Source organism: Myodes glareolus, chromosome 17, assembly GCF_982192425.1.
Source record: "Myodes glareolus chromosome 17, mMyoGla1.1, whole genome shotgun sequence".
Taxonomy (NCBI): Eukaryota; Metazoa; Chordata; class Mammalia; order Rodentia; family Cricetidae; genus Myodes; species Myodes glareolus.
In genome coordinates this window covers 61,189,600-61,209,950 of record NC_142042.1, presented here as the reverse complement: position 1 = coordinate 61,209,950, position 20,351 = coordinate 61,189,600, and the positions used below count along the sequence as shown (strand labels likewise).

General features: G+C 51.3%; 2 protein-coding genes across 2 annotated transcripts; one reads left to right on the top strand and one right to left on the bottom strand.

The window, feature by feature from the left end:
- The first annotated feature begins 2,547 nt into the window (after positions 1-2,547).
- On the top strand, positions 2,548-15,977 carry Sv2a (synaptic vesicle glycoprotein 2A). The gene is made up of 13 exons (XM_087897752.1): positions 2,548-2,688; positions 6,061-7,003; positions 8,257-8,437; positions 8,944-9,095; positions 9,203-9,336; positions 9,916-10,005; positions 10,223-10,333; positions 10,510-10,598; positions 11,182-11,346; positions 11,543-11,676; positions 12,942-13,148; positions 13,660-13,822; positions 14,188-15,977. Exons 2-13 carry the CDS (start codon positions 6,382-6,384, stop codon positions 14,369-14,371), a joined length of 2,232 nt encoding a protein of 743 aa, XP_087753878.1. The 5' UTR covers positions 2,548-2,688; positions 6,061-6,381; the 3' UTR covers positions 14,372-15,977.
- Positions 15,978-18,159: 2,182 nt separating this feature from the next.
- Positions 18,160-19,013, bottom strand: Bola1 (bolA family member 1). The gene is given in 4 exon segments (XM_048427873.3): positions 18,160-18,274; positions 18,276-18,302; positions 18,304-18,642; positions 18,945-19,013. Coding segments are annotated over 3 exon segments (414 nt in total). The 5' UTR covers positions 18,640-18,642; positions 18,945-19,013; the 3' UTR covers positions 18,160-18,223.
- Between the last annotated feature and the right edge of the window lie 1,338 nt (positions 19,014-20,351).

The window sequence follows — 20,351 nt, the reverse complement described above, 5'->3', positions numbered from 1 at the left end:
GTCTGGTCTATATCATGAGTTCTAGGACAGCCAGGGCCATATAGGACTTTTTTGTTTGTCTCAATAAAAAAGATGGTTTATCCCTAACCTAGCCTAGCCTCAATCTGCCTTTGCCAGTAGGATGCTGGCATTATGGGGTTTCCACAGCTCCTGGCTGAACGGTAACTTGAAAGGTGGGATTGCCATGCAGAGGGGTGGCTACTGCACTAGAGCTGAGGTGTTGGGTGCTGGCTGAGGTCAGAGTTTGGTGTGGTGGCTCCTGGAGGCATTAGTGCTTCTCAGCTCTTTTCACTTGGTGACCATGGAGCCCTTCAAAACAGCTTTGGATAAAGGAGGATGTCACTGCAGCTGTGGGCTCTAGGCTCAGGAATTCAGCTGCCCTAGTGGCTGTGTTTATCAGACATCAAAGGTGGTCGAGTCGACTAGGCAGCTGGAGACAGACCTGGGTTGGAGATGTAAATGTGGGAATCACCTACGTGCGGACACAGTAGCAAGGGAATGAGTAAGAAGGAGCTGGAAGGACCTGGTACCCAACTGAAGAAGCTGGAGCTGAATCCAATTCAGGGACCTCGGGAGGTGTAGGCGGTGAAGTGCAGGATCGAAATCTTCCCTCGGAATCTAAAGAGAAACTTCATTTTCCTTTTTCATTTGCTTGTAGTACTGGTGATCAAATCCCCCCGAGTTATATCCCAGGCCCTCTTCACCATTTTTATTTTGATACAGGGTCTCACTAAGGTGCCCTTAAACTCATTCTGTAGCCCAGGCAGGCATGTGACTTGTGATCCTCCTGCCTCAGCTTCCTGACTAGCAAGGACTACATGTAGCACCCTTGGCTGGCGAGTACAGTAGTTCTTCTGGGAGGCTAACATGTCATGCAGAGTGTGCAGAATTGCTTGAAAGAGAAGCAGCTTCCTGCCAGCCAGAGTTGGCTATAACCGAGGATGGGAAATAATGTATTTAAATTAAAAGATGTATTGACCTTAAGAAGTTTCATCAATGAAAGCCCAGAACAGGGCGAGTTCCTGAGCCCACGTGGGCGGCGCTGTGGCCTGTGCCATCCTGGAAGGAGTCCTCCAGCCAGCAGATTTAGAGTACTTCCAGAGCATTGGCAAGGCTTCCCGAGAGGTGGGGCAGAGAACTGGTGCCAGGTGTTGTTGGATTCATTGGCATCCTACTGGGCATGGCCAGATGCCATTAAAGATACAAACCCTCTTGTTCAGTGATGTCACTGTGCAACTATACAGTGACTTGGCTTTCGGGGGAGAATGTGCAAGACACGAGTATTTTCAGGCTAGGTAAGAGTAAGTGGAGTAAACTAGTGTCTATTGTGACTTTCACTAAATTGTGAAACTTAGGTCCCCGTTCCTCTCCTAGTAAATTTAACATGTCCAAGCAGATCTGGAAATCTCTCAGTACACAGACCTCTGGCCTTTGGTATTTAATAGATCTCAACATTATGAACCGACATTTAACCAAGCAGACTCATACAGTATTACATCTAAAAAAGAGTTGACGTAGTACCCAGTCCAAAACACTCCATTTGTTAAACAAGAAACTTGATGTTCACGGAGGCAAGGGCTTGGCTAAAAGCCAATAGAGTATCAGAAGTGGATATCTGAGATAGATAGATCTTGGTTGGTGCTCTGTGCAGACAATCCCATGGGCTTACCTGGAGTAGACTGGTGCAGGGTGTGCATCTTCAAAACACCTGACTTCTGGAGCAAAGACGGTCACCAAGTGATGGCTCTTGGATCTGTCAGGGTCCAGGTCATCTGACAATGACACGGGGAGAGACACAAGAAGAACCCAAGGCAGTTCACACCCTCCTCTGGAAGAGGGGGAGGGGTGCTGATCGATGATGAGGGGTGGGTTTATTTATTTATTTATTTATTTATTTATGTCACTGGAGAGAGTAGAAGGAAAGGACACCGTCCAGCTGGTCAGACTTGCAAACAAACAAATCCCTTCTCCAGCACTTCTCAAGCTCCCAGCAACCGAGTGGAGAAGGAAGGAGGAGGTCCGCCTTGTGGTAAACAGTCTGGACTGGTTTTGGAGGAGACAGATGACAGGGACCCAGGAGTCACCAACTCTGGCTCTTGGGTACTGAAACCACACCTCGTTATCTCTGCTTTCACATAGTCAGGTGAACCTGGGCTGTGAGCTGAGTGGCCTTGGGTGGGTTGTTCTTAATTCCAGAGAGCCCTAGAAAAGGAAAGCAAGAGCGTCTGGGGCTGGAACTCCTGGGTTCTGTCATCCTGGCCTGGGGTGCTAAGGAAAGGGCTGCTTCATTCATCACCGCCTTTCTATCTCCCAATTTGCTCCCCTAACCACTCTTAGTGTCTTCCCTTAGTCCATCTTGTGCTAGGAGGAAGGGACCGGGAAAGACTGTCATTTCCCGCTGCCACCCTGACAATCCCCTCCAGTCCCTTCATCATCTTTTTTTTTTCTGTGTCCTAAGTCCCCTCCCCATCCTCTTTTCTTTCGCCACCCCCCCCCCCAACAATGGTCTCTCCCGTTGCTCACTGGAGCGGGGGAGGGGGGCCGGAGGCGGGGCCGGAGCGCGTGCGGGGGGCAGGTCTGCAGTGCTGCTTCCCCTGGTAGAGGAGCAGTCGCTGCTGCCGCCTCAGCCCTGCGGCTGGACCCCCCTCCCTCACCCGGGGACTCCCTGACCCCGGGAACCCAGCTCAGGTGAGACCCCTCTCCTCTCACCTCCACCCCGCCCAAGGCAGAAGCATCCTTGCCTAGCCTTGCAGCCATTTTATTTCTGATGCTTTGCTTATGAGGAGGGTGACTGTCCCTGTTGTAGGGGTGAGGGTGGTGGTGGAATCGGTTTGGGGACTGGCTCATTTATTTCAGTTGCTTTGAGAATATACTTGAATAAATAAATATATATGTGCATATACACATATATGAATATGTATGTATATACACACATACATACATGCACACATATTTTTGAGGATTTTTTTTCCTACCTTAGCCGTTACACTCTTTGGAGATAAACCTGGTGAGGGGTTGTTAGATAAGCTGGGGTTCCCTCAGACTCCAGTCCCCTCCTCACCTTGACGTATGTTCCCCCCCCCATCCCATGATAAATGACCTTGGCTGGGGCCAGAGAATGGGTACTGCCTCTCTTGCCCGGGCTGGGTGGCTTAGGGGCAGAGGAGCAGGGTTGGTGAAGGATGGAAGGGAGGCAAGTCTGGAGAGACAGTGATGGGAAGCACCCAGGTGGGGGGCTTGGGGCTGGAGGTAGTTGCTGAGGGGGGCTGGGGAGGACTGCAGAATGATGGTGGGCACCTGTCCAGCAGCAGGACCAGGGATGAGGGTAGCCGTGGAGTCACCCCTAGGACCTCGTGCCTTGTGCCAGAGCTGAGGCTAGGTGAGGGTGGGGGGTCTCCGCAATCCTGGTAGAGGCAGTCTCTAAGCCTGTGCATGTGGGGAGCCTTCTCTCAGCATCTCTGTCCTCTCCGTGAGCATTCTCAGCTGACACTGGATGCTCCCATCTTCCGAGCCCAGGGTTAGATTGTAGGGGTGAGGCTCAGCCTTGCTGGTCCTGCAGAGGGGTAGGAGAGCCAGTTATCCAGCTGGATGTGGAAGGGATGCTCTGGAATCCCCACGCCCTACCTTCTCTGTCCCTTGTCCTTTGCCATGAGAACCTTCAGATAAATGACTGCTTGCTAATGACCTTGTCACTTCCCAATGACCCGGGATGGGATGGGCTGACCTGGGTAGCCCCCAAATCAAGGGCTTTGATGAGGGGCCTGGCTTGACCTGAACAGTTGTCCTGAAAGGAATGGTTTGCTTCTGAGGTCCTTTCCATACGCCCTTTCCACCCTCTGCAGAAAATCTGGACCCATTTCTTCCGGTCAGGTGAAGCCAGTCAGCCTTAAAGGACTTAGTGAATCCCAGTCTGGTCGCCTTTAACTCCACCTCTCCCAGTGCTGTCTCTCTTCCTCAGACTCAGCCACTCTGCTGCTCTGCAGGCTAAATATAGCGCCGCTTCCTCACCAGCTCAGAATTTGTCTTTTTTCTCTCTCTCCTGGGTCTGCTGGCCGGGGGGTAGAGGGGTGGCTGTTGAGCCTCTGTCTACTGTTGTGGGAGCCTTTCCTACCCCCACAGTCACCTGTGAGGGACAAACAGTGTCAACAGGCATGGGGAACAGCTCTTGGTGGGTCCAAGTGCTTCCTTAAGGCCTTGAGGGGAGACCATGGTTGGGAAAGAAAGCAAGGGATGGAAATTACCTGCACTGAGGATGGTTGGTCCCTGAGCTGTGAAGAAAAGGTGACACAGGGGTCATCACCGCTCTGGTCGCTGTTGGACAGCTGCTTACATCTGTCCTTCCCAGGGCTTCATTTGTGAATGACATAGCACTCTTTACCCTTTCCACTGGCACGCGCGCACGTGTGTGTGTGTGTGTGTGTGTGTGTGTGTGTGTGTGTGTGTGTGACATTAGTCAAGGCTCTGACTAGGTGGGAGCAGTGGCTTATTTTAGGGGAATGATCTTGCTCAGAGTCTAGGCCTGTGTCCTCTGGTGCCATGAAGGAGGTTACCTTCTACCTCCCTTTATGGGGTGTCTTTTTTTTTAAGGGGAAGTCCTAGGCCCCCTTCATTTCCCACCAGCTGCCTACGCAATGCGGTATTTGTGGACTCTTTCTGTCACCGACTCAGGAAGAATTCGAGGGATTAAGGAGGATTAGGAAAGGAGACCCTGGAGGAACACGCACCACTATAGACTTAGACACTTGCTAGAACTGTGACCTCCCACCCCACAGGCGAAAGGGGGCCTATGTGTGACATTCTGCAGGAAGGGGATGGCAGCTGTGTCTCCTTAACTCATGATTTTCCTTTTTGTCCCTTCTACCCAGGTTCCAAGTCTCCCTTTTGGGATCCTTACCCTGTTGGTCTACAGAGGCTCTAACTCATTCCAGCTACTGGAATTAGTTTAAACACAGAGCTCTGGGGAGGATCCTGGGCATCAGCAGCCGAGTATGGACCTCTGCTGACTGCCCCTCCCTGCTTTGTTCGTACCTTCTCAATATAACAGGGAAGGCAGCAAGCTAATATTCATTGACTATACTGTGAGGTTAAGTTTTACAACTCTGAGAAATGGATTTTCCCAAGTTAATTATCAGCAAGTTAAATATAAGGACATTGAGGTTCAGGCGAACTGGGGCAACCTGCCTGCCCATCTGCAGTTAGCGAGTAGGAGGCTGGGGACTTCACATGCCACATACTTTGGGTCCGGCCAGCATTCTCCTTGATGATGTCCCTTTCTGCTGTTCACCCTACAGAACATGCAGAGGTGGCTCAGCTGAGGCATCTCTGGGAGGGACTGCAGGGTGTCCCACTGTGTGCCTTTCATCTTGACACTAGAGTTAACATGTTCCCCATCTCGACACTAGAGCTAATGTGTTCCTTCACTTTCCCTGTGCCAGGCCTGAGGTCAGCACATCTGCATTGAGCTGCTAAACCCTTACTTTCCCCAATTAAGTAAGAGGGAGCCGAGGCTTGGATGCTCGGAGACATGCCATACTTCCGTAATCCGTGCCAAACCCAAGTCTCTCCTACTCTGGAGGCTGAGCTTTACCTACGAGGCTAAATTGGGAGAAATCTCTCCTGAGGAGACCTCCATGGAAGAACTGTGGAGGACCCACTTTCAGAGCCATCAGTGGAGCGTGAGGAACCTGGGAGGAGGGCTTGTCCGTCCACCCTTCATTCTCAGCTCTGCCTCAGTAGGAACCTCTCATCAGACCAGAGCAGGGAATTCTAGTTTCTCCTGAGTTTTCTTCGCAGTGGGTCTGAATCGGGTGTGGGCAGAGGTTAGGCAAAGGCCGCTCTGGAGCAACCGGCAGAGCTACCCTCCAAGGTCAAAGTCAAGGGGCTTGTCTGCTCGGTGGCTCAAAGTCAGCTTGTCCAGTCATCTCTCTTTAATGGCTGGTGTCCTGAGGTAGAGGCGTTTCTTGTTCCACACGGTCTAAGCCAGTTTCTGGGTTGAGAGGGGTTCCATATTGGCCCTCCTTCACTAGCCTAGTGAACTTCCTTTTCCTCTCTTTTTTCTAGGTCTCCAGAGACGCCTGGAGGAGAAGTAGGCAGCCCTCCCTGAGATATCAGTTTGGCCTCTCCAACCCGGCCCCCCTTCCCTTCCCACCCCCCTGCTTCCCCGGTTCCTCCCTTACTCCCCATATTGGGCTGGGTGCAGAACAAAACTCTCCCCTTTGACTTCACTGGCCAGGCCCTACTTCCTCTTGTTCTGAGCCCAAAGATACCAGATCACATACCTTCTGGGGAGAGGGTCTTCTTGACCCCTCAAGTCGTTGAACAAAAGGCTGTAAAAGAAGCAGCGAGGGAGGTAGATTAAACGAGGTGCGCCCAAGTCCCATCATGGAAGAAGGCTTCCGAGATCGGGCAGCGTTCATCCGTGGGGCCAAAGACATCGCCAAAGAAGTCAAGAAGCACGCGACCAAGAAGGTGGTGAAGGGCCTGGACAGGGTCCAGGATGAGTATTCTCGAAGGTCTTACTCCCGATTCGAGGAGGAAGATGATGACGATGACTACCCTGCCCCTGCTGATGGCTATTACCGCGGAGAAGGGGCCCAGGATGAGGAGGAAGGCGGCGCTTCCAGCGATGCCACCGAGGGCCACGACGAGGATGACGAAATCTACGAGGGAGAATATCAGGGCATTCCCAGGGCAGAATCTGGGGGCAAAGGCGAACGGATGGCAGATGGGGCACCCTTGGCTGGAGTGAGAGGGGGCTTGAGTGATGGGGAGGGCCCTCCTGGGGGTCGCGGGGAGGCACAGCGGCGGAAAGACCGGGAAGAATTGGCTCAGCAGTATGAAACCATTCTCCGGGAGTGTGGCCATGGACGCTTCCAGTGGACACTCTACTTCGTGTTGGGTCTGGCGCTGATGGCCGATGGCGTCGAGGTCTTTGTGGTGGGCTTCGTGCTGCCCAGCGCTGAGAAAGATATGTGCCTGTCTGACTCCAACAAAGGCATGCTAGGTAAGAACCCTGTGCACACCCTGCTGCTGGGGACTGCCCAGTTCTTCCCAATCGCTGGACATGATATACCTAGAAGGCCCACTGACCCTCCGCACACCACCCCCCCTCCCCCCCTCTTCTGGAGGTCGAGCAAATGAAATTGTGTGTGAAAGAGAGGGATTGTGGCTGGGTTGGGGCTTTCACTAATAGTGTCTGAGTGGATGGTAGTTTGTCTAACTGCTGAATATGGCCATAGTGGGCTGGGCTACTATGCGGTGTATCTTCAAAGCCTTCTACCCTGTTACTGAGTGGCCTTTCCCTGCTGCAGAGCAAGAACAACAGTTTTGAAAATGCTCTGCTATCCATGGGAAGGGTCTGTTTGGAGTGGTGTAGGAAGGGACATCTCAGACATAGGTGTGTCTGGGGATTGGGAATGTCTTCGATGGCCTTTCCTGACAGGGATCTAGAAGGAGGAATCCCAAAGGCTCACTGAGAAATTATAGAGGGCTGGCTTTGCCATGAACAGGTCTCTCTCTTGGGGATTGGTTTGGGCAATGATAAAATGCAAAATTTGGAGATGATTTAAAAAATAAATTCCAATATGTTTTTTGGAAAGAAACAATAAACCAGGGGAATTTTAGGATCCTAAGTACTGGGCCTAGAAGGATAAAGGAGAAATGTTGTATTGAAACCCTTTTTCCAAGAAACAAGAAATCTCTTTCTTTGAGGGCATCACAACTGGAATGGGGGGGAGGGGAAACGAGGGGAGGGGAGGGGAGGCCAGGGTTGATGTGTATGAATCCCATTAGTCCCTGCACTCAAGGCAGAGGCTCGTGGATCTGTGAGTTCCAGGTAGCCTGGTCTACATGGTGAGTTCTGGGCCAGTCAAGGCTACATAGTGAGACACCATCTGAAAAAAAAACCACAATTATAAAAAATCAAACTGAGAGGGTAGAGTGGACCGGGGCACATCTAGGAATCTGGGCAGATCCATTTTACTTCTAGGTGAGCTGGGGGTGAGTGTTATGTGTGAGAGAGGAAGGTAGAGGAGAGGAGAGAGAGGAAGGGGGATTGGAAGGGAAAGGGGGAGGAAAGTGATGAGGGTTTTCCTTAAATATTTGCCTTTTTGCCTTTGAACCCATCTTTGGGTAGACTTAGCTTCTAGAAGGCTCTTCAGAGTTTCTGCTCCAGGAGTTTTAACTCCTACAGTGCTCAGCTGTTGGGAGAACTGAGGCATATCGACTCCCGTCCCTCCGGTTTCTTCCTCTCTGCAGGCCTCATCGTGTACCTAGGCATGATGGTGGGAGCCTTCCTCTGGGGCGGCCTGGCTGATCGGCTGGGTCGGAGGCAGTGCCTGCTCATCTCGCTCTCAGTCAATAGTGTCTTCGCCTTCTTCTCGTCCTTCGTCCAGGGTTACGGCACTTTCCTCTTCTGCCGCCTCCTTTCCGGGGTTGGGTGAGTGTCCACATCCTAAACCCTTAAAGACATTGCTGTAATATACACTTGGTACGGTGTTAGGCATATCGGATACACCTTAAATATATGTGAATTGAGTGAATGAACCCATTTTCCATTCCCCACCCCATCTTCAGGCCAGCTATGTTTGCCCAAGGCCTGTCTGGTAATATGCAGAATACTATGCCTGGTCCATCCCTGAGTCCTCCAACTTACCTCTAACTCTGTCTCTGAGATCTACACTGAGGTCCAGTGGGCCTCAACCTTGCCCTCTCCCGAGTCTTAGTCACCTGCAAGGCTTAACGCTTGCTCTTTTCTTGCCCTGAGACCTGCTTGCCTGTTTCCTGCCATCCTAAGAATGGTGACTAGGTGGCTGATGGCAAGAAGAGCTTGTAGGATGTAATGTCTGAGGTGGAGATGTGGGGGCGGGGACTGAGGACTCAGAGTGCTGGGATAGGGGACTGGGAGGATGGCTGTTTTCTAATATTAATTTTTGAACTGTACAGGATTGGCGGTTCCATCCCCATTGTCTTCTCCTATTTTTCGGAGTTTCTGGCCCAGGAGAAACGTGGGGAACATTTGAGCTGGCTCTGTATGTTCTGGATGATCGGAGGAGTGTATGCGGCTGCAATGGCCTGGGCCATCATTCCCCACTATGGTAAGCCGGAGTCCCCCAGAGTCTCCGTCCTCCCACCTCTGCTGTGCTCCCCGTGATGGGAACACTCAGCTTCCTGCTCCTCTGCTGATTCTGTGGCTGTCTGCCAGGGTGGAGTTTCCAGATGGGCTCGGCTTACCAGTTCCACAGCTGGAGGGTCTTCGTCCTCGTCTGTGCCTTCCCCTCTGTGTTTGCCATCGGGGCTCTGACTACGCAGCCAGAGAGTCCCCGCTTCTTCCTAGAGGTGAATGGATTGCTTTGGTGGGCTGGGGAGGGGACAAAGATGCTGGCTGTGGGGTTGGTTCACCCCTGGGACCGCTTCCTCCTTCCTGTGCCCATGACTCTAGGGGACTGTATCTTGCTTCCTTTGTCTTAAACTGTGTCTCCAGAGGGGTTTGGTGAGCTCAGGAAACCTGCTCATCTAAGGGTGGCTTAAGATTCTGCAGGCTCAGGTTGGGATCCACCCCCTCCAACTGCACCTGTCTCTAGTGCAGATTGGGATGTGGCCCCGTTTCAGGCCACATGCTTGACCATCATTTTCCACATCTTAGGTTTTTCCTTTCCGTTTTACTGAAGAAATACCTAGGACCTATGCTGGCATCTATTCCCTTGCAAACCCCCACCCCAACTCTCGCCCGAGTCTGATCATGCCTTGCTGTACCCCAGCTTGGGCTGATGTGTGTCCCCATAGGTTAGGGTTGCAGGGCAGCTGGGAGTCTTTTTGTTTCTTGGGATCCTAGAAGACGAACTGGAGGGATGGGTTCTGTCACCCTGGATCTGGGAGCCCTGAAGTGCATGTTGGGAATTACACTTGTGGTTCTAGAATGGGAAGCATGATGAGGCCTGGATGGTGCTGAAGCAGGTTCATGACACCAACATGCGAGCCAAGGGCCATCCGGAGCGGGTCTTCTCAGTAAGTGCTGCTCTCCCCACTGTCCTGACTACAACCCCCTGTTAGACCCTTTCTGGATGCCTGTTTTCAGTCTGAGCCCGCACTGTAGTTCAGTGGTACCCCCACCCGCGGGCATTATGTCCACTCCCTGTCTCTCACTTTGCTTCTGCGAGAGAGACACGCGGAGTGGGGTGGGAAATAGTGTATCACAACTCACCCCTTTGCTTGCTTGACCCAGGTCACCCACATTAAAACGATTCATCAGGAGGATGAATTGATTGAGATTCAGTCTGACACAGGGACCTGGTACCAGCGCTGGGGAGTCCGGGCTTTGAGCCTGGGGGGTCAGGTAATGAGGATTGAATGGTGGAGAAGGATAAGGGAGTGGGAGAAATGGAGGGCGGGGGACTTGGCCGTGTGATGGTGAAAGTGAGCTGAGGGAGGTGGGAAAGCAAACAAAAAAATGGGGGCTGTGAGTAGAGAAGGCAGTGTGGCCACCCTCGGCGCTCACGGTATCCCTTGTAGGTGTGGGGCAACTTCCTCTCCTGCTTCAGTCCGGAGTACCGGCGGATCACTCTGATGATGATGGGTGTGTGGTTCACCATGTCGTTCAGGTGAGAGGGCTGTGTGTGGATCAGAGAGCGAGGAGACTGGAAATGAAGGACAGATAATGAGGGAAGATGCTGTCTGTCCGCATCCTCGCCATGCTTCATCCGGGTTCCCGACTTAACAAATTCATCAAGCTTGTAATTTAAGCTGGCGGGTATCCGTTTTTATCCCGTGTGGACAGTGCAGTAGTATAGGCAGACGCGCTCCTTTAAGCACATCTTATAGTTTTAAGGACAAACTATGGTCCTTATAGTTTATCTCCAGGACTAGATAAAGCTAGCTCTTGAGTCTGCGTGGTGGGGCTGTATGCAGTGAGATAGCGCATGGCATTGTGGAGACACATGGGACTGGGTGGCTGGGAATCTAAATCCTCAGGGAGACGGGGAATAAGACAAGCTGAGGGGCTGGAGGTGGCAGAGGAAGAGGGAATACCTGGGAAGCAGACCTTAAAGCCCCCAGAACCACAGTCCTGGAAGGGGTGTGTGGGGGTGAGGCTGGGGGTAAGCACACAGGTGAAGTGTTCATCCCTCCCTCTGATAGGGCTCTTTCTTATCTGTCCTGTCTGACTCCACGCCTTTGATTCTCCAGTTACTACGGTCTGACTGTCTGGTTCCCTGACATGATCCGCCATCTCCAGGCTGTGGACTATGCAGCTCGAACCAAAGTGTTTCCAGGGGAGCGCGTAGAGCATGTGACATTTAACTTCACGCTGGAGAATCAGATCCACCGAGGGGGGCAGTACTTCAATGACAAGTATGTGGGGACTTTCCAACGCCGCTCTTCCCTGTCCTTGTTATTTCTTGTCACTGTGACGAGTCTGAGCCCAAGATAGGTTGGCTTGGGGCAAAGCCTGTGTGTTCTCAGTGCTGATGATCTCTGTACGCTTAGGGGAGTAAGTCAGTGAAGGGCTGAGAATGAGGGGGCGTGTCTCATCATAATGGTCCCGCAGGTTCATCGGGCTGCGTCTGAAGTCAGTGTCCTTTGAGGATTCCCTGTTTGAGGAGTGTTACTTCGAAGACGTCACGTCCAGCAACACATTCTTCCGCAACTGCACGTTCATCAACACTGTGTTCTATAACACTGGTAAGGTGGCCAGTGGGTGTCAGCCCAAGGACTGGGGCCTGGATGAAGGGAGAAGGAGGCCTCCTTAACCTGTAGCTTACAATTCTCAAGCTGAAAGTCCCTTGGAGCCTTGGAGTCACTTACTGCCTACTATCAGTGATTTCGGACATATAATGAACATTGGGTATTTTGATCGACTGGGGATCATGGCACCCATCTTTCTTAGCTCAGCTAGCAGCACAGGCCTGTAATCCCCCTCTGTAGAAGGCTGAGGCAGGAAGATTGAAAGTTGCCTGGGCTACAGAGAGAGTTTAAGGCCAGTTCACAGAACTTTATAAGATCCTGTCTCAAGATGAAAACAGATAAAAGGGCCGAAAGTGTTGCTGAGTGGTGGGTGGAGCACTGGCCCAGCTGGTGTGATACTCTCTGGTTCCAGTCCCTAGTAAGAAACAAACAAACAAAACAGCTAAGCTGGGGATGGTAGTGCACCCTGGAGGTAGAGGCAGGAGGATCAGGAGTTCAAGTTTACTAAATAGCGAGTTTAAGACCAGGCCAGGCTACATGAGACCTTGTTTCAAAACCAAATCTTTAAGCATGTTGGAGAGATGGCTTAGCAGTTAAGAGTACTTGGTCTGGCGGAGGATCCAAGTTTGGTTCCCGGAACCCATATCAGGCAGCTCACAACTGCCTGTAACTCTTGTTCTAGAGGATATAACATTGTCTTCTGGCTTCTGAGAGCTCATGGTATACACACACACACACACACACACACACAACTAAGATAAATCTTTTTAAAATATGTAAGAAAAAACCCTCTGAATCTACTTTTTAAACAATGGTCTTAGACAACTGTTTTGTGTGGTAGCTCTGTGAGATTGAAGTATCTCACCTCAAAATAGAGTACTGTGCAAGATTTTTCCACCTTGCAGAGAAAGAGAAAGAGAGAGAGGGTAGAGAAGGTAGGACTTTAAAATTCATGTTTAATGCTTTCTTTTGAAGCAGTTCCTAGGCCAGCAGCAGGGCTCCTGTTTGTAGCCAGCTCAGGTGGACAAAAGGGACAAACAAGAAACAAAGACTAGCAAAGCCTCAGACACGCCATGTTTCTTGAGTATGGTCTGCTGAAAGATTGCTGGTTTCCATGGTGATCTCATTTGATGCTTTGCAATGGGTGCCGGGGATAATGCTGAGAGCCCCTGACTTCTAACTTCCACAAATGCAGCAGATCCCTAAGCCATCAGTGGGAGCTGCTTCCACCTCAGCATCTGCTCTGTGTCTTGACCTCCTAGACCTGTTTAAGTACAAGTTCGTGAACAGTCGTCTGGTGAACAGCACATTCCTGCACAATAAGGAAGGTTGCCCACTCGATGTGACAGGAACGGGTGAAGGTGCCTACATGGTGTACTTTGTCAGCTTCTTGGGGACGTTGGCTGTGCTTCCTGGAAATATCGTGTCTGCCCTACTCATGGACAAGATTGGCAGGCTCAGAATGCTTGGTAAGGCGATGAGGGCTGGGTGCTGATCAGCATCGAGGCAGCTGGGGCTGAGGCGGGCTCTCAGTAGGCTTCTCACCTCCTGCCGCAGAAGAGATGGGCCAGAGGGCGAGCTTTTTCCTCTCATGTTTTATTTAGGGGTGCTGCAAAATGGGGGCGGTTCTTGCCTAGAAGTTACTCTAGGGGGTTAAAGAGAATGTCAGGCAAGTAGGGTACAGATTCTGAGGTTATAGGTTGGAAATTCAGCTCTGCCACTTACCTTGGGCAGGCTATGCCCTGCGTGAGCTTGCACCAGCAACGTAGGAAAAAGCAGCACCTCTCTCAGAGGGCTGTTGTCTCAGGTAGGTACATCTGAGTCGCCAAGTTACTTGTCTCAAAACTGGTATTGAATAAATGGCTGTTACTGCTACCGATAGTAACAAGCACAGGCGTTGAGGACGACCTTGGGAAACAGTTACCTGGAGGTGTCTCAAAGCAAGCTGGCTGGGTTTCATTGCCTCCCTTCTGGTTCCAGCTGGTTCCAGCGTGATGTCCTGTGTTTCCTGCTTCTTCCTATCTTTTGGGAACAGCGAGTCAGCCATGATCGCTCTGCTCTGCCTTTTTGGGGGGGGGGTCAGCATTGCATCCTGGAACGCGCTGGACGTGCTGACTGTTGAACTCTACCCTTCGGACAAGAGGTAGTGTGGTGGGGGCAGGGGAGGAGGTTTAGGAGCTGCAGGACGGGGGAAGTAGGGTGAAGTGGGGGGCTGAATGGGAAGAATGTCATTAGGGACAGGACACACATCCCTGTTGAGTTTCCCCCTAACAGTTGGGAGCTTCTGTGTTCATTCCTTGTACTCCTAACTACTAACCCCATGCTTCTGTCTCCTTCTCTGTCTCCCGGTTTGTCTGCCTCTCCACCTCCTCCCCTCATTCCTCCATCCTTCCTTCCCTCTCCTGAACACTGTTGGCCGTCTTTCCCGGCTTCACTTTTCCACCTGCCTGTCTTCCTTCTTCTGGGCCCCGACGGCCATGTGGCTCGGCACTGGGGCCTCCTGAGCAGGACCACCGCCTTTGGCTTCCTCAATGCCCTGTGCAAGCTGGCAGCAGTTCTGGGGATCAGCATCTTCACATCCTTTGTGGGAATCACCAAGGCTGCTCCTATCCTCTTTGCCTCCGCTGCCCTTGCCCTTGGTAGCTCTCTGGCCCTGAAGCTGCCAGAGACCCGGGGGCAGGTACTGCAGTGAGGAGAGGGGCTCAGGACTTTAGGGACGGCAGGCACACTGTGAGACCAATAATTCCTTTGATCCCTTCCCTGCCCTGCCGTCCTGGTCCTCACTCCCCTGTGTTTGGTGTCTTAGCTGTGTGTGCCAGTGTGCATGTGTGTGATCCTGATGGGCAGGGACTACAGGGAAGGTCCCTTCATCCCACTTTTGGGAGGAGGCACCCCCCACCTGCTGCCACCTGACTTTGCACCGGAGAAGGTTGGGTTGCATCCTTCTCTCCCCCAGTGTTAGTGGGGAGCCCTTGTTTCCCTGCTCCAGGGGTTCCAGAACTTCTGCCTTCCCCTTCATTCCCTCTGCCTAGGCCCTGATGAACCACAGGTATGGAGTTATGTTGGGGGCTGAGGCTTGGACCAAAAGAACTTCTTGAGTGGGAAGGGCCTTGGGTGCCGTCTAACCTCCCAAGGATGCTGGGGAGTAGCAATAAACCTCAGCCCTCTGGCCTCCATTTTCACCTCAATTCAGGCTACAAATGTGAAGCCTGGATTTTATGGAATTAGTTTTCTGATTCTTATTTATATATAAGTTCTGAGGCAGCTTAGCAGGACTCTGTGTGTGTGTATATATATATATATATGTGTGTGTGTATGTGTGTGTGAATGTGCGTGTGTTTGCCATGGGGCAGAGGTACCACTATACTGTTCACATATAAGCCAAGGGTGGTAGTGTCAGTGAACACACACACAACACTGTTCTTCTCCATTACCTCCCAGAGTCTTCTGTCTTGGAGCTGGGGGGTGGGGGGAGGGAGAAGCACTAGCCAGGCTGGGATGAGAGTCCTGCAATCTAGGGAGACCTAGGGGGCATCTGACAAGGCCTCACTCTCCTTCCTTCTCTAGAGAGGTTCCACCCACTAGCCACAGCCCTCCCACCTGACCTGTCCTCCTAGGCAGGGAACCAGAGGAAAAAAGGGAAAATAACCAGGCATAAGGTCAAACCAGCAGATCCAAAAGCACAAGGAGTTGGGGCAGGGGCAGGAAGCAGGGGTCCTCCCCTCAACCCTTCTTATAGAGGTTGGGCAGTGAGGGACCCCTAATGCAGGGACCAGAAGCCTCAGTTTCCCCATCTCGCCCTTCCACAGAACAGCCTCCGTAGGTAGAGCTGCCTCTCCGTTCCTCCCTACCCAGTGTGGCTGCTTTCTTTGGTATTCCCCCCCCCACGCCCCCTCTGTAGCTGTGCTGTGTTCGAGTTTTTAGCTGTTTGTACAATGTTAAAAAGCTAACAGGAAGTTAAAATAACCACAACAAAGAAAATCCAAACTCGCCCTCCTCACGCTTCGTCTGGTGCCCTCGCCCCCAAGGCCATTCCCTGATTTTGTAACACTGAACCAGGTGGTGACTGTTTAACTCTGGTGTCTGCTCAGAGGACTGCCTTCTTCCTCCAGTGCCCAGTGTTCGTGTGTGCCCCTCTCTCACCATTCCGTTGCTGGACGTAGCCCTCTCCCGTACAGCCCCAGGGGAGACACATCCACTTTCTCGTCTCCTGGGGAACCCTAAACCTGATTCATTGATGTGAAAAACGAAATGAAAAATACTGCTGAAAAATAAAGGGTACAAATCCTTAAACCTCAGAGTGGCTCTGTCAGCTTCTTGGCCTCTCCACTCGCGTTTGACTGCACCTGGACAGTCTGGGGAAGGTAAAATAGTGTTGGTGAAACTATTCCTTCTCCAAAGCCAAGATAAACAAACCCCCTCTATTATTAGTCTTGACTTGTGGAATAGGATACCTCAAATATACATTTTTGTTTGTTTAAAAAAAACATTTATTTATGGCGGCTGGAAAGGTGACTCTATGGGTTAAGAGCCCTTGTTGTTCTTGCAAAAAGTAACACAAACATGCATCTTATTGTTGAACTCTAAAGTCCAACTACCGAGGAGGAGTCACCCCAAGAATACACTCTCACACCTCAATTGATTTAAAAGCAAGAGGATTTGAATTCTATCGCAGTAGGGTCACTTAGCATTCAATAGCATTCAATGCCAAGGACCCCAAATGCCTGTTACAAGCCATTTTTAAAGCGAAAAGCCATAGAAACAAGGGCGGGGGGGGGGGGGAAACTCGAGGGCAGTTTTCCAATTATTAGGATTGGCTTATTCAGGGGGGGCTTCTAATAACAAGTGGTTGGAGCCAGGGCTGGAGAGCGGTTGCCATATCAGATGAGGTAAGAGGGAACATCTGAGGGTTACTTTTGCCCCTTTCCCAGGAACTGAGTCATCTGTGGACATCTATGGGTTATCTTGTCCCAATTTCGGGAACAGAGCTCTATTTGGAGAACACTCACAAGGACTTGGGGAGATGGATAATTCCCAACTTTTTAGTACGTGCATGTGTAGTTGTTAGGTCCTTGGTTCCCGGGGATGGGGGGGAGCACTGAGGAAGCTGAGAGGCCTCAGAATTATTTTAAAGTTCTACATTATGTGCACAAGTGTTTTGCTTGCACATGTGTATATGCACACGTGCCTGGTACCCATCAAGGCCATAAGGGGGCATTAGATACCCTGCCATTGGAGTTAGGCGGGTTGTGAGGCGCCTTGTGGGTGCTGGGAAGCAAACCTGGATTCTTGGAAGAGCAGAAAGTGCACCAAAGTGCTGAACTAGCTCTCCAGCCCCCGGTTTTAAGCAGTGTCTTTCTGGAATTCCCACAGCCTGCAGCTTGCTCCTGATCCCCTTTACTCTAGTCCACTGCTTCTTTAATCAAACCACATTATATTTTGACTCATTTTTGAGGCAAGCCTCACTATTTAACCCAGCCTGGCCTTGAATTTAACGAGATCTGCCTGCTTCTGCTCCTCATACTGGGACTGAAGGCGTGCACCACTACACGGGGCTCTGAAACCTTTATAACTGCCCCAACAGGTCCAATCTAGAAAGTGCTTAGAGTCAGAAACGGTCAAGGTTATATACTAAGACATATCATACACATCTGCTTTGCTGGGATTAAACCCAAGGCTTCAGAGGAGCTAGTCATGTGCTCTGCCACTGAGCCTCGTCCTCGGCCCAAGCTATGGTCGGCAACACCTTTCTCTGACAATGTCCGTATATACAGGGCATTGAAAAGCCACTTCTAAGCATCGCCTGAACTTCCCTTGAAAAACCAGGCTGTGTTTGTTTTGGCTCTTTTCCTGCTTCAGATGCAGGGATTTCTTCCTTTCTGGTTTCATCTTTGTATCCTTTTTTTTTCCCCCTCGAGACAGGGTTTCTCTGTAGCTTTGGAGTCTGTCCTGGCACTGGCTCTTCTAGACCAGGCTGGCCCCAAACTCACAGAGATCTGCCTGCCTCTGCCTCCCGAGTGCTGGGATTAAAGGCGTGTGCCACCACTGCCTGGCCTGTTGGTATCCTAGTAAAAACCAAATACTTCACTTCTTTGTGAACCCCTTCTCTAGTCTACACGTAATTTTCTTCTCACAAAAATGCCTGAAGTGGCCTAACAGCTGTGCAAAGCTGATGACCTCAATTTCCCAAACTCCCAAGAGTTGTCCTCTGACCTCTACATGAGCTCCGTGGTGTCATGTACCCCCATCACACACACAATGATAACATATTAAGAACACGGCTTTGACCCCACGAGGCAGCTGCTCTTTTATTTTCATGGCCCTTCCCGACTCATCAGACCAGGCAGCTCTTCTTGACTAGCCCACGCAAGGGCAGTTTTGAGTAGCTGCTCTCTCTAGCTTAGCTTTCACTGGTCTGGAGCTTCTGCATGGTGTATGTTAGCAAAAAGGGTAGTAGTCCATACAAATCAAGGTATGAGGTAGTAGTGATTTAGTGGTTTATTTTCATTCGGCCCATTCGGATGGTTGTTCTCCCAATCTGGTATTAGGAGGTCCCTCGAGTTTTCTTGCTTCCACCTAGGCAGGGGGGGGCTAGTGTCCAACTGTGGGTTCTCCCTCCACTGGGGCGGGGGTCTTCGCCTGGATGGCCAGGGCGTGTACCGGCCCAGCCAGCTCCTCCGACAACGCCGCGTGAACCAACCGGTGCCGTTGCAGGGGGTTCAGCCCCTCGAACCGAGAGCTCACCACCGCCACACGGAAATGCGTCTCGCTGCCTGCCGGGACGGCGTGACCGCCGCTCTCGTTGCGCAGCTCCAGCACCTCGGGGCTCAGGGCTTGCTCCAACTTGGCGCGGATGGCGGCCTCCACTGGCCCGCCAGCCGCCGATCCCGTGCTGTCCCGCGACACACACGCGCGCGTGGCCATGGAGACCATGCACCGGGCCAACTGCGCCCTCAGCATCAGCTGCGGAGAGACCAAGGGCGCAGGACTGAGAGCTGGGTCCACACACCCTCCCCACGCACCCCAAAACCGCCTCTGCACTGCGTGGCGGGTTAATGCGGCTTCTACGCCGGCAGCGGAGGGACAAGGGAGATTGTTCGAACGACCGGAGTGCTGGGCACTAAGGGCAGTGGGAAGGCATGGCTGGGAGCTGCAAAAATGGAGGATGTGCAACCTCGTCCTTTTGGCTGAGTCAGAGCCCTAACACCCATTTCAGACCCTGGGGGTGAGGGGTACCTTTGTACTCGCTGCGGAGCCTGCGTTACCTCAGTTTTACGAAGCGTCGGAAAGCTAGCTAGGAAATGCTGTACCGGTTTTGTCTGGCAGGAGTTACGTAGTACCCAGAGGATTCATGGGAATTGTAGTCCTTGCTCCACCCACCAGGCCAAGTCCTGCGTCGTCCGGAATTTGAGCAATGCAATGCAAACACAAGGATAAAAAGATTTTCTGCAAATTTGGGATCGTTGCACCGAATTTGTTGTTTCTTGATTTTGTAACTGAAATAGTTTTATGTCTTTATAATTGATTAGTTAAAAACAAGGTCTCATGCAGTCCAGGTTGGCCTCCACCTCTCCAGAAAGCCCGTTATTTCCTGATCCCCCTGCTTCTACCTCCTACATGCTGGAATTACTGTCCTGTGTCAATGATAGAGTGTCTCCAAAGTAAAAACAGGATTCCTATGCGATGACATCTGACTTTGCGCAACAGGTCAGTCACAACTCAGAGGAGATGTCTGCTGGGACAGCCCATTTCCCAAGGTAATCTGTCTTTCTTGAAGTAAGCAATTCCAGGAAGAAGAAACTGAAGACCCTCACATAGCCCCCTACAGCTGCATCAACTTCCTCATTCCAAAACCTCTCAGTCACCGCTATATAGGGACCCAAGCAGCATTTTTTTCTTCTTGCAGACCCATTCATACCTGAGAAAGATAGGCTGTCCCTCTCTGTGTGCACTGATAAACAGGCTCACCTGTTGAGGTCAGTTTCTGGTCTCGTTCTGCCTTCTGTCTCTTTACTTCTAAATCTAACAGTCACACTCGTGGGTCCCAATCATTTATTATACATACAAGAAAATGAAAACCCATTCTATATCCTAAGCACAGAATCATGTGCCAGACCAGAGCTGGAGGCTGGAGAATAAAGTCAAGCCCTGCTCTCAGAGTTTACAGAGCACTGGGGAAATTGTGAGAGGGGCCGTGAAACTATGCCACCTGTAAGATGAGACTAACACAGCTGACTGCAAGTGGAACACCCAGACTTGGGAACTAAAGGAGCTTGGTGTCTTAGTTAGGGTTTCTACTGCTGTGAAGAGACACCATGACCATGATGACTCTTAGAGAGGAGCACATTTAATTGGAGTGGCTTACTGCTGTAAGAAATCCCACAGCCAGTAGCCTTTAAGTTACTGATCCACTTGGGTGTGGCCTTATACTATAAATGCCTATGTAAAGCACATGCTCCCTCTCTCTTCCAGCACCGGGATTAGGTGGGATTTGGTTACTATTTCCCGTTTGAGCAGAGGACTGTGATCTGTGAGTCTACCTCTAAATAAATAACTCTTTATTACATTCAATTCTGAGCTAGTGTGGGATTTCTTTTTAGCGTCTGTCTTCAGCTTACAGTTTGAAAAGGTTTAGTCCATTTTCATCATGGGGGCACATGGTGGCATACAGG